This window comes from Mobula birostris, chromosome 8 (assembly GCF_030028105.1).
Source record: "Mobula birostris isolate sMobBir1 chromosome 8, sMobBir1.hap1, whole genome shotgun sequence".
Lineage (NCBI taxonomy): Eukaryota > Metazoa > Chordata > Chondrichthyes > Myliobatiformes > Myliobatidae > Mobula > Mobula birostris.
In genome coordinates, this window is record NC_092377.1 from 111,462,848 (window position 1) to 111,477,150 (window position 14,303).

The 14,303-nt window shown below is 45.6% G+C and overlaps 2 protein-coding genes across 2 annotated transcripts in view; both read left to right on the plus strand.

Moving 5' to 3' along the window:
- kif25 (kinesin family member 25) overlaps positions 1 to 14,303 on the plus strand; it is a 321,128-nt gene that overhangs the window by 293,267 nt on the left and 13,558 nt on the right. The window lies entirely within an intron of this gene.
- Positions 6,439 to 9,031, plus strand: LOC140202279 (platelet-activating factor receptor-like). Its single transcript, XM_072267167.1, has one exon. It carries the CDS (start codon positions 6,791 to 6,793, stop codon positions 7,790 to 7,792), a length of 1,002 nt encoding a protein of 333 aa, XP_072123268.1. The 5' UTR covers positions 6,439 to 6,790; the 3' UTR covers positions 7,793 to 9,031.

Sequence of the window (14,303 nt, forward strand, 5' to 3'; positions counted from 1 at the left end):
TTGGGAACAGGATGTAGGGCCAGGACTCATACACAGAACACAGAGCCAGTACCCTTCCTTGGGAACAGGACATAGGGCCGGGACTCATACACAGAATGCTGAATACGACGAGATGGTTTCCCAAAACAAGGTAGCGGCAAACGGCTGGACCTACCTAACGAAAGTGTGGACACAGAGACGGTTCCCAACACAAGGTAGCGGCAAACGGACGGACCTACCTAGCGAAGGCATGGACACAGAGACAGTTCCAAACAACGATAGACAGTTCCTTATCTAGACACAGCAAGTCTTGCTCCGGTGGTAGAACTTGACGGCAAAACAGGCAAGGCTTCAGAAGGAAAGGGAAGAGAAGGGAACAGTCCAGCCTCAGGGTAACAGCAAAGATGGCCTGGCTTACCCAACAGAGGAAAGGACAGGAAGGGACTGATCCAACCGCCTGACTTACCCCACAGATGTGAGGACGGAATACTGACGAGACGAACCAGCACCCACATTTGATCCCAGAGTCACTTATATTCCCAGCCCCAAGACGAGCATCAGGTGCCTATGATTAAGCCCAACTGAAACAAGGGACAGCCGGAAAACCCAGAGTCTGGAGTCCACGGACCGGACCATGAACCAGAACCCGGACTTCGTGGACAGGACCATGATAGGTGGTACGTGTTTTCAAACTTTTGTATCTCATGGAAGAGGGGAGTAGAGAGAACTCCATGGTGGGAGGAGAATTTGCTTTACAGAAGCTGCAAGTATAGACAGAGTCCATGGAGAGGAGCCTGATTTCCATAATGTGTTGAACCGTGTCCACAAATCTCTGCAGGGTCGTGAACGTTGTTGGATGCTGCCACCAGACTGGAGGTACAGATCATGAAAACTAACATTTCAAAGTTCAACACAACTTCTTGCTTTGCCATCAGGTTCTTGAACTGACCGGAGAAACCCTAAGACTACCTCAAACCATATTTATTTTTCATATCCCAACCTTGCACCACATGGAACATAGAACCATACAGCACAGGAACAGACCAATAGGACCACAAAGAACATACTGAGCAGTGTCTTTGGACTGTGGGAGGAAACCAGAGCACCCTGAGGAAACCCACATGTTGACAAGAAAAACGTAGAAACTCCTTACAGATGGCACAGGAATTGAACTCCGATTTCTGGAATGCCCCAAGCTGTAACAGCGCCGCACTAACAACCATCCCTCAATGGAAAACACCCCCTGAGGATTGTGGTGGAGGCAGCCCACAAGTGTCACTATGCTTCTAGCACCAACGTAGTAGGCCCACAATTCACTATCCCTAACTATACATCTCTGGAATGTGTGAGAGAATGGGAGTACCTCGAGGAATCCCACATGGTCACGGGCAGTACGTACAGTGGCTATAAAAAGTATTCGCTCCCCTTGGAAGCTTTCATGTTTTATTATTTCACAACAAAGGTTCAAAAGGTTCAAGGGTACAATTTAATGTCAGAGAAATGTATACAATATACATCCTGAAATGCTTTTTCTTCGTAAACATCCGCAAAAACAGAGGAGTGCCCCAAAGAATGAACATGTAATCACAATGGATTTAATAGGCTTTTTTGACACAGATCAACAGAAAATGATTCTTTTGTGTCAAGGTGAAATCAGATCTCTACAGAGTGATCTAAATTAATTACAAATATAAAGCACAAAATAACTGATTGCTTAAGTGTTCATCCCCTTTCTAAATACCAGTCCAAATACTCTTCAAATCTTGCAATGGAATGTGCCTCCACAAGCTCCATATTAGCTATTCATCATCCTCGAGGGGAAAAAACTTTGTCCTCAGACCCTCTTCCACCTTAACCTTGTGCCTGTCTGGTTCTAGATTCCCCAATCCAGGAGAGAAAAAAATCTATCTGTTTATCTTTGCCCCCCAGAATTTTGTAAGCCTCTATAAACCAGTTTTTGAGTAAAAATACACCTTTCTCTTTCGTAAATACGTCTTAACAAATGGTGTGCATCACAAAGTCCTTTAGTGCTTGAAGGAAGACGATCAATTAAAAAAAAATCTAGTATGTTATTTGATTGTTACTGAAGTTAAACAGGAATTTAAAAAGAGCAATTGTAAACAACAGTTTAACAGTAAAAGACTATGGAATCAAACAAAGTGATAGGCTCTGGTTAAAAATATATGAACATAGAACATAGACCATAGAATAGTACAGCACAGTACAGGCCCTTCAGCCCACACTGTTGTGCCGACCCTCAAACCCTGCCTCCCATATAACCCCCCACCCTAAATTCCTCCATATACCTGTCCAGTAGTCTCTTAAACTTCACGAGTGTATCTGCCTCCACCACTGACTCAGGCAGTGCATTCCATTCACCAACAACTCTCTGAGTTAAAAACCTTCCTCTAATATCCCCCTTGAACTTCCCACCCCATACCTTAAAGCCATGTCCTCTTGTATTGAGCAGTGGTGCCCTGGGGAAGAGGCGCTGGCTAACCACTCTTATCTTATTATCTTGTACGCCTCTGTCATGTCTCCTCTCATCCTCCTTCTCTCCAAAGAGTAAAGTTCTAGCTCTCTTAATCGCTGATCATAATCCATACTCTCTAAACCAGGCAGCATCCTGGTAAATCTCCTCTGTACCCTTTCCAATGCTTCCACATCCTTCCTATAGTGAGGCGACCAGAACTGGGCACAGAACTCCAAGTGTGGCCTAACCAGAGTTTTATAGAGCTACATCATTACATCGTGACTCTTAAACTCTATCCCTCGACTTATGAAAGCAAACACCACATAAGCTTTCTTAACTACCCTATCTACCTGTGAGGCAACTTTCAGGGAACTGTGGACATATACCCCCAGATCCCTCTGCTGCTCCACACTACCAAGTATCCTGCCATTTACTTTGTACTCTGCCTTGGAGTTTGTCCTTCCAAAGTGTACCACCTCACACTTCTCCAGGTTGAACTCCATCTGCCACTTCTCAGCCCACTTCTGCAACCTATCAATGTCTCTCTGCAATCTTCGACAATCTTCTACACTATCTACAACACCACCAATCTTTGTGTCAACCCACCCTTCTACCCCCACATCCAGGTCGTTAATAAAAATCACGAAAAGTAGAGGTCCCAGAACAGATCCTTGTGGGACACCACTAGTCACAATCCTCCAATCTGAATGTACTCCCTCCACCATGACCCTCTGCCTTCTGCAGGCAAGCCAATTCTGAATCCACCTGGCCAAACTTCCCTGAATCCCATGCCTTCGGACTTTCTGAATAAGCCTACCATGTGGAACCTTGTCAAATGCCTTACTAAAATCCATATAGATCACATCCACTGCACTACCTTCATCTATATGCCTGGTCAGCTCCACAAATAACTCTATCAGGCTTGTTAGACATGATCTGCCCTTCACAAAGCCATGCTGACTGTCCCAGATCAGACCATGATTCTCTAAATGCCCAGAGATCCTATCTCTAAGAATCTTTTCCAACAGCTTTCCCACCACAGACGTAAGGCTCACTGGTCTATAATTACTCGGACTATCCCTACTTCCTTTTTTGAACAAGGGGACAACATTCGCCTCCCTCCAATCCCCCGGTACCATTCCCGTGGACAACGAGGACATAAAGATCCTAGCCAGAGGCTCAGCAATCTCTTCCCTCGCCTCATGGAACAGCCTGGGGAATATTCCGTCAGGCCCCGGGGACTTATCTGTCCTAATGTATTTTAACAACTCCAACACCTCCTCTCCCTTAATATCAACATGCTCCAGAACATCAACTTCACTCATACTGTCATCACCATCAAGTTCCCTCTCATTGGTGAATACTGAAGAGAAGTATTCATTGAGGACCTCACTCACTTCCACAGCCTCCAGGCACATCTTCCCACCTTTATCTCTAATCGGTCCTACCTTCACTCCTGTCATCCTTTTGTTCTTCACATAATTGAAGAATGCCTTAGGGTTTTCCTTTACCCTACTCGCCAAGGCCTTCTCATGCCCCCTTCTTGCTCTTCTCAGCCCCTTCTTAAGCTCCTTTCTTGCTTCCCTATATTCCTCATTAGACCCATCTAATCCTTGCATCCTAAACCTCATGTATGCTGCCTTCATCCACCTGACAAGATTTTCCACCTCACTTGTCACCCATGGTTCCTTCACCCTACCATTCTTTATCTTCCTCACTGGGACAAATTTAGCCCTAACATTCTGCAAGAGATCTCTAAACATCAACCACATGTCCATAGTACATTTCCCTGCAAAAACATCATCCCAATTCACACCCGCAAGTTCTAGCCTTATTCCCCAATTAAAAATTTTCCTGTCCTCTCTGATTCTATCCTTTTCCATGATAATGTTAAAGGCCAGGAATGGTGGTCACTGTCCCCCAGATGCTCACCTACTGCAAGATCTGTGACCTGACCCAGTTCATTACCCAGTACTAGATCTAGTATGGCATTCCCCCTAGTCAGCCTGTCAACATACTGTGACAGGAATCTTTACTGGACACACTTAACAAACTCTGCCCCATCTAAACCCTTGGAAATTATCAGGTGCCAATCAATATTAGGGAAGTTAAAGTCACCCATGATAACAACCCTGTTATTTTTGCACCTTTCCAAAATCTGCCTCCCAATTTGCTCCTCTGTATCTCTGCTGCTACCAGGTGGCCTATAGAATACCCCCAGTAGAGTAATTGCTCCCTTCCTGTTCCTGACTTCCACCCATACTGACTCAAAAGAGGATCTTGCTACATTACCCACCCTTTCTGTAGCTGTAATAGTATCCCTGACCAATAATGCCACCCCTCCTCCCCTTTTCCCCCCTCTCTATCCCTTTTAAAGCACTGAAATCCAGGAATATTGAGAATCCATTCCTGCCCTGGTGCCAGCCAAATCTCTGCAATGCCACTACATCATAATTCCATGTATGTATCCAAGCTCTCAGTTCATCACCTTTGTTCCTGATGCTTCTTGCATTGAGGTACACACACTTCAGCCCTTCTACCTTACTACCTTTACACCGTTTATTCTGCTTCTCTTTCCTCAAAGCCTCTCTGTATGTTAGATCTGGCTTTACTCCATGCACTTCTTTCACTGCTCTATCACTCCGGGTCCCATCCCCCTTGCAAATTAGTTTAAACCCTCCCGAACCATGCTAGTAAACCTACCTGCAAGGATATTGCTCCCCCTCAGTTCAGGTGCAACCCATCCAGTCTGTGCAGGTCCCACCTTCCCCAGAAGAGATCCCAATGATCCAAAAGTCTAAACCCCTGCTCCCTGCCCCAGCTCCTCAGCCACACATTCAACTGCCATCTCCTCCAATTCCTACCATCACTGTCACGTAGCACTGGCAGCAATCCTGAGAACGTCACCCTTGAGGTCCTGTTCTTCAGCCTTCTGCCTAGTTCACGAAACTCACACTTCAGGACCTCATCCCTCTTCCTGCCTATGTCGTGTTCTGAAAGTGTGTTAACCCCTACTTCGTACAGATTTCCTCCGAGCTGGTCGGTACACTCTGGTTGTAAGGAAAGAAGCCGTTGTGTTTTTTGTACAACGGGGAAAGTTGCTCGTCGTTACTGGCAAAGCAATATAATACAAATCACTGAGAATATACAAACAATACATTTACTGTACACCTAATTGGGGTACTGTGATCAACTGTGAATGGTTAGAGATTTTTGCATGAGTGGATTTAAGGATGCGATTGATCAAAACAGAGCCTATTGCAGCCGGGTAGGGACGACCGCTTCAGACGGTTCGCTGACCCGACCCCTCCAACTAGGCACCTCTCCCGAGCTTAGAACAGCGATCACGTCGAAAGCACAATCCTCTCGAGACAGATGGGTTAAACCAGTGGTCAACGTTTCAGCAGCCGTGGGCCATGACGGACTGCGGACAGGAGGATCTTCAGAATTCTCTAGTCAAGGGTTCACTCGCGGAAAATTCCCAAGTCAGAGTTTCATGGGAATTGAGACAGGAAAGAAGTTAAGAAGCAAAGCAGGGAAGTGGCGTTGAGCTTGGGGAAATGACAGCTAACTGCTCATAAAAAACATCACCCACAACCACCTCCTGTCGCATCTACGCAAGAGCCTCTGGGTCCAACACTGGCGTCACCAGACAGTCCAGTAGTCCCAGGGAAGCAAGTCCTCCTCCACCCTGTACGAGTGTCTAATAAGTTAGAGAGACTGAAACGTTGTCAAACCTCATCGTTCAGCGATTTGGGTGGGTGAGTCCGGTCTCTACCACTGGTGTGAAACCAGCACCTCTCACCGGAACTGATCTGGCCCTTTCGCCCCATTCCTGGAAATGCCGGTCTCGCCGTACGTGAAATTTGGTTCTGACTGAAGCGTGAGAGATTTCGACCTCTCTCCTGATCAAAGGGGCGGGAACCTGAAGGGAGGAACGAAAAGAACCAGAGCAGTTAACGCCCTCCCTAAATCCGCGGCAGATTCTGTTCCTGTTTCTATGACACTTCACATTCGGTATTAGGACTGCGAAATATTATTGACCGTTAGCTCCAGTCCTGGAAATAACTGAAAAGACGAGACTTTCTCCATCTGGAGTCAAGCTAACAGAACGAGAGAAGTTGGAAGGGTCTGAGACTGAACTCGCTTGGACACTGATACAATTAACAATCAAGCCTACACATTCGTAGAAGAACGGCATCTGGGAGTTGTTCATGCAACTGCGGAGTAAAAAGTTGATCAGCACCCATCTCGCATGGTGCAGGGAGGTGATCGGTGGATTTACCGCAGCTTCACGGAGACAATTGTGCGCCTTTCACTGGGTGACCGGCGGCAAACATGAACTGCACGGAAGACAAATTATACGAGTCATCTGCATTTACATCCACATTTTTTGTTGTAATCTACAGTCTTCTCTTTATTATAGGGCTTCCGGAAAACATCGCAGCATGCTTTTATTTATTATACAACAAAGCCAATAAAAGACTGACTGAAGTCAAAATCTACATGATCAATTTGACACTGGCGGACCTGATGTTCGTTGTGTTTCTTCCAGTCTGGGTCGATTATTACAATAACGGAAGAAACTGGAGATTATCCGACCGTGCGTGCGGTTTCTTGGGGTCTCTGTTTTACATCAACACCTACAGCACTCTCTGCTTCTTGTCACTGATAAGCTTCACCCGTTACCTCGCTGTCTCACGGCCGCTGAGAACAGCTCAGTCGAAGCAGGTCATAAGAGCTGTCATCCTTACCGCTGTAATATGGACAGGAACTGTGGGTTCTTCTATAAATATTTTGATCAGAAGCAGTAACCACACCAATAAAAGACAGGACAACAAAACAAGCTGTTTCGAAGATTACTGCAGCGAGGATGAGTCAGTACGATTGCGTTTATTGATCATTCACTCGATTATGGTGCTGACTTTCGTTGTCACCTTCGGTGTGGTGATTGCTAATTATAGCCTCATCCTTCGAAAACTTTTGATTGACAAGGTAGCGTTGAGATTGCCTCAAGGCAAGCTGAAGAAACGGGCTTCCCGAATGGTGCTGATGGTTCTAGTGATCTACAGCCTTTGTTTTCTACCATACCACATGATCCAACTGCCTTGGGTGCTTTTCGTTCTCAACTTCTGGAAACCTGAAGATGACACCTGCAGGAAGAGTTTCAACGACGTTCACCACGTTACTCTGGGCCTGATGTGTATCAACTGTGTTCTGGATCCTATTGTTTACTGTTTCCTGACCAAAGATTTCAGACGATACCTGAGAGAGTGGATGGGCTACCTCAGGAATAACTGTGTTCTGAAGAGGCAAAAATCTCAAACCATTCACAGTTGATCGCAGTATCTCAATTCGGTGTGAATGTATTGATTGTATATTCTCAGTGATTTGTATTATATTGCTTTGCAAGTAACGATGAGTAACCTTCCTCGTTGTACAAAAAAAACGCAGCGGCTTGTTTGCTTACAACCAGATACTACCGACCAGCTCCGAGAAAATCTGTACGAAGTACGGGTTAACACACTGCTTCATGTATTTTTACCAGAGCCTATCACTTCGTTTGATTCCATAACTTTTTACTGTTAAACTGTTGTTTACAATTGCTCTTTTTACATTTCTGTTTAACTTCAATAACAATCAAATACGTAACATACCAGATGTTTTTGAAACCGATGGTCTTCCTTCAAGCACTAACAGACTTGGTAATGCATGCAGTTCAGAAAATATATTTACGAAGGGGAAGGGGTATCTTTACTCAAAAGCGTTTTGTAGAGGCTTACCAAATTCTGGAGTGGGCAAAGCTAAACATAGGTAGATTTTTTATCTCCACTGGATTGGGGAATCTGGAACCAGAGGGGCACAGGGTTAAGGTGAAAGAGGGAAAAATGTAAAAGGGTCTGAGAAGAAAGTTTTTTTTCCGCTCGAGGATGGTGGATAGCTAGTACGGAGCTTGTGGAGGCGCATTCCATTGCAATATTCGAAAAGTATTTGGACTGGTAGTTACATAGGGAAATAGCAGAGGAAAACCTGCCCTAATACAGATAGTGGCAGACTAGATCGGCATTGTAGCTGGCGTAAATGAAGTTGGCCAAAGTGTCTGTTTCGCTGCCGTATATTATATGAAACACAGCCGGATTACAGTCTGATGAGTGTGACAACAGTGGTAGGGATGTTTACTGGAAAATCTCTGATTTTCTGCAATGGAGAGGCAGGACTTGAGAGAGCATGAAGAGGAGAAAATCGGCAGATGCTGTTTGGATGGACAGCATGGTTTTAAGATGAGATACCGTTTCCAAGTGTATGACTCTATCAGCCAATTGATCTCTGGTCATTGTCATGAAGTCAGCTGGTCTCAGTCAGTAGCAGCTGGGAATTTCGATGTCTTAGAGCTATGGACGCAGCATAGTCCACCCTTTTTTGATTTCAATTAACCAGACATCCCACCCTGCAAAAACTCATTTCAGGGAGGTAGCAACCCCGCTCCCCGCAACCCCATATCCCACCCCCACCCCTGTTGACCTCCAAGGGTGTATATAATACTTTGGTTAGTGATTTTGTCTAATCTGTAAATCAAGTTGGGTATATGCAGAAAATGTGACATTAAAATATGTACTTACATTATGTTATATTATATTATCATGTTTATTCTATTACAACTTTAAGCAAGTCTACAGGAAGTTTGGCCTCATCACGTAGGACATCAATAGAGTAGCTCCTTAGCAGCTAGTCAGCTAGTTTAAATAAGGTTAGCTACGCTAATGAACGAATGACACCTGTTAAACTCACCTCAACATGTCTTTCACATTTTAACTCACCATGGGCAATAGAAAAGTCACTGTTACAAACAGTGCAGCGAGCAACACTGTCATTATTTTTGAGGTCGATTGTAAAGCTCGCCCACAGAGAAAACTGATATGTCTGCTTAGCACGAAGAGAGACCAATCAGGTGTCATAAGGAGGTGGCTGGGAACGGATCCAAGTGCAAGACACAGACTCTGAAGGACTAGGGACAGGATTAGGATATAGGGTGAGGGCAAGTACATAGACACGAAAACCGGGAACCCGGAACAGGACTGGACAAGAGAGCTAGAGGAGCCCAAGCTTGGACTCTGAGCCAGAGACTGGACAAGGACCCAGTACCTGGGTCTTGCCTCTGGCTCGGATCCAGAACTAGGCAAGGACAAGGCTTGGCTGGCAGGCAGGATGAGGCTGGAGTCTTAAGGCTTGAGGCTAGAGGCAGGAGACTTGAGGTGAGGTGAGGCAGGAGGCTGGAGTCTTCAGGCTTGAGGTTAGGCAGGAGGCTGGAGTCGTCAGGCTTGAGGCTAGGCAGGATTCTGGAGTCTTCAGGCTTGAGGGTAGGCAGGAGGCTGGAGTCTTCAGGCTTGAGGCTAGGCAGGAGGCTGGAGTCTTCAGGCTTGAGGCTGGAGGCTAGAGACTTGAGCCGAGGCTTGGCAGGAGGCTGGAGACTTGAGACTTGAGGCGAGGTGAGGCTGGAGGCTGGAGGCAGGAGACTTGAAGCTCCTCCTGGGCAGGGCACAGATCTCCACCCAACGGAGGCAAGGGACAGGAAGGAACAGAACCAACCGCAGGTAACGGCAAGACGGCCTGGCTTACCCAACGGAGGCAAGGGTTAGGAAGGGAGCTAGGTGCGGGGTGGCTCCAGGACAAGACTGCAGGCAAGTCGAGGCGAGAGTTACCAGCAAGACCAGGCAAGGCTCAGGCAATGCAAGGTGAAATGAGAACTTCAGGCGAGGCGAGAGTTACCGGCAAGACAAGGCAAGGCTTCAGGCGAGGAAACAGAAGGCAGAGGAAGGGATACAAGGAGTAAGGACAAGAACATTCCAGCAGCCACGCCCTGGTCTCTGAAGGTATTTATGCAGCCAGCCCCAATGAGCATCAGCTGCCTCAATTAGAGCTCAACAAGAACAGAAACAGGGTAGACAGGAAAACCTGGAGCAAGGGTCGATGGACCGGACTGTGAACCAGAATACAGACTTCACGGACCGGACCATGACATCAGGATGCTTGCTCTCGCTCTCCCTCTTCCTCTCCCTCTCCCTCTCAAAAAAAATCGATTTCCAGGATACTGTATATAATTTCCGGGCATCAGGGAGCTGCTATCAATATGCGGGAGACTCCCAGAACTTCTGGGAGAGGTGGGATGTCTGATTAACCTATGCTCATGGCAAACAGAACTAATGAGGAGAGCCATCTTACCTGAATGGAGTAGGATAATCATTCCAAAGGTAAAGGAAAGGATCCATCCAGTGGCTTTTCTCCAGGAGCTCCAGATCCTTCCCACTTTCGAAAGATGTACTGGTTGATAAGTTAACTGGACTGTGTAAATTATCTCCAGTATAGATGTGCGGTTCAAGCTGCACCCTGTTCTGACCCGGAAATAATTTGTCTTTGACTCTAAACCCTAGATCTCCTCCCCAGCAGCATTGTGGGAGCCCTGCCCCAAAGGACCGCAACCCGTCAAGAAGGTATCCCATCATTACTTCTCAAAGGCAGTAAGTGTTGGCCATGAATAATACTCATCACATCTCTTCAGTTTTCACTCAGAGTTAAAGAACACAATGTCCCAAACTATACAAAATGAATATATCTCGTGATGAATGGGAAAAATTTGTTACAGCTTGCAATTTTCACAAAATTTGCAGAACATTTCTTCACAGGCCTATTGCTGTTTAATGAAGAGCTCTGTGGCTCCAATTAATTATATACATATTTGTGAGTTATTTTTAGGGTCAGGTACATTGCCTTACAAAGGCAAAAGATATGGTGTTTTCAGCTCTTTCTTGAGGAATTTTTCCAGTTCCAGTATGTTAAAAGTTTCTGACATCAATAGTGTAGCTCCTTAGCAGCCAGCCAGCTAGTTTAAATAACGTTAGCTACGCTAATGAATGAATGGCACCTGTTAAACTCACCTCAACATGTCTTTTACATTTTAACCCACCATGGGCAATAGAACAGTCACTGTTGCAAACACAGCAGCGAGCAACACTGTCATTATTTTTGAGGTCGACTGTAAAGCCCACCCACAGGGAAAACTGATAGGTCTACTTAGCAGGGGTCTGCAATCGTTTTTGCACTGCAGACCGGTTTAATATTTACAATATTCTTGCAGACCGGCCGACCGGGTGGGCGGGGGGTGGGTAGGTGTTAATCACGACTGGAATATAGGTGAGAAGTCAACTATAGGTCACTTATAAGTGGCTGATACACTCTATTTCATTTCTAAAAGGGTTTATCTAACAAATTTAATATACAGTGCATATTTTCCTCGCATGAATATAGTGATAAGTTAATTATAAGTCAATAGCATCATAACATTTTAAGTAACATTTGGATATTAAACACACCACATATTTTCCTCGTATGAACATATAAAATCATTGCAACACACCAATATCGCTGAATCAGTGGGAGCCCTGGGCTTGTTTTCCTGCAACAAGACGGTGCCATCGAGGGGTGATGGGAGACAGCGATTATCGAAGGGGGTTCCTTATGTCCAATCTATTCCACTATTTAGTTTTCATTGCATTCATTGCAGAAAACCTCGCTTTGCAGAGATATGATGGAAATGGAAGCAACGTTTTCAGTGCTTTCATAGCTACCTCAGGATATTCAGCCTTGACTTTGATCCAGAATGCCGGCAGAGATGTTATGTCAAACATACTTTTCAGGCCACCATCATTTGCAAGCTCGAGGAGTTGATCTTCTTCCCGCGCTGACATGGATGATGTGTGTGTAATGACCTTGCGTGCATGCAAGTTCAACAGTGCATGACAGGGAATGAGGAAAGGTGCAGCTGACTCATATCATTTCATATCACCAAATCATATCGTTTCCTCGCGGCGAAAACTGATGAAGTCTTAGCACGAAGAGAGACCAATCAGGATACTCGCTCTCCCTCTCCCTCACTTTCTCAAAAAATTTGATTTCCGGGATATTGTATATAATTTCTGGGCGTCAGGGAGCCACTATCGATATGCAGGAGACTCGCGGAACTTCCGGGAGAGGTGGGATGTCTGTTACCTTCTTTATGTTCAGTGTCCACTTCATTAGACCATAAGCGAATAATATATAGGAGCAGAAGTAAGCCTTTTGGCCCAACGAATCTGCTCCACCATTTAATCATGGGCTGATCCACTTCATCCAGTCATCCACACTCCCCTGCTTTCACCCCATACCCTTTGATGCCCTGGCTAATCAAGAACCTCTTGTACCTAAAAAAAGGCAGCTGAGTGTATGATCAGGATCCTCTGCTGCTATAGCCCATCTACTTCAAGGTTTGATGTGTTGTGCATTCAGAGATGCTCCTGCACACCACTGTTGTTACGCATGGTTATCTTAGTTACTGACACCTTCCTGTCGGCTTGAAGCAGCCACACCATTCTCTGTAAACTCTACAAACTGTTGTGCATGAAAACCCCAGGAGAACAACAGTTTCTGAGATACTCAAACCACCCCATCTGGCACCAACAATCATATCACAGTTGAAATCACTTGGATCACATTTCTTCAACATTCTGATGTTTGGTATGAACAACAACAGAACCTCTTGATCATGTATGCATGTTCTTATGCATTGAGTTGCTGCCACATGATTGGCTGAACAGATATTTGCATTAATGAGCAAGTGTACTGATACACTTAATAAAATGGCCACTGGGTATGCAACTTTTATTTATTTCATGTCCTTCCCTTGCAAAGCCGGCTAGTGGCGTAGTGCCGGACTTTGGAGCGAAGGCTCACGAGTTCGAATCCAGCCGGCCCCCTGGCACGCTTTCCATCCATGCTGGGTTGAGCGTTGAGCTAGCAACTTGGCCTCGTAAAAATAAGAAAGCCTGCTAATAAAATGCCATAAAAATGACTCCACTCAGAGTTAAGGGCTTTCTTCTTCTTCTTCTTCCTTCCTTTGCAACATTTCTTGTAGAATTCTGTATCTTGCTTGTGTAGCGCCCCCCCCCCCCCCCGGCCACCGTCAGGGTCGCTCGGCTCGCTGTCGTCTAGGGAAACAGCCTCGGCCCCGGCAAACTGGGTAATTCGTTTGTGTGGATGCTGTGTGAGGTACCCCACCCCGCCCAAATAACAGACAATACACCAGATGCAATTAAATGATTTACAGTTTATAGATATTACTGGAACTATATAATTAAAAGAGAATAAAATATAAAAGGAAAATAAAAGGCGCCACATTATCAAAGTTCAATCTCTTCGTGCACAAAAACCGTTGGAGCTCAAGGACCTTCTTCTTCACCCTGCGACCCCCTCGGACCACCTCGACCGGCCGCCTGGGACCAACAACGGTGGTCGACCAGACGCTCCAAACGAGTCCGTCTCTGTCTCCTCGCCGAACGTCCCGCTCGGGGTCCGACCCCGTTAGCAGACTCACAGTACCTGGTCCATCCTCTGTCTCACTCTCCCACCTTTTGCCCCAAAACCCCGCGCATACAGTATCTTCAAATACACCAAAACCATAACAACTATCCCAATTGGTTAATAGCACTTACATATCACACTCTAAAGGAAAAACAAGCTGCTAGCGCAAACTTTCTCAGCGTTTAACACAACAAAGCCACATTCCCCAGATTAACATAACAAAGACGCCATTTTAATTAGCCTCCGCAGTAACATAAAAGTCGAAACCCCCTTACACTTGGTTGACTATATCGGATGTGTCTGTATCACTTCTCTGCTTGGGAGATTATTTCCTTTGGTTCCTTCGTTGCTCAGTCCTGTTCTGGTAAATTTAATAACCCCAAAGTGTCACTTTGAAACTTCTTTTTTAAAGGATTTGAATGGAAAATATGACAACCCAGAGTTAGTCTTGTTCCTCTCA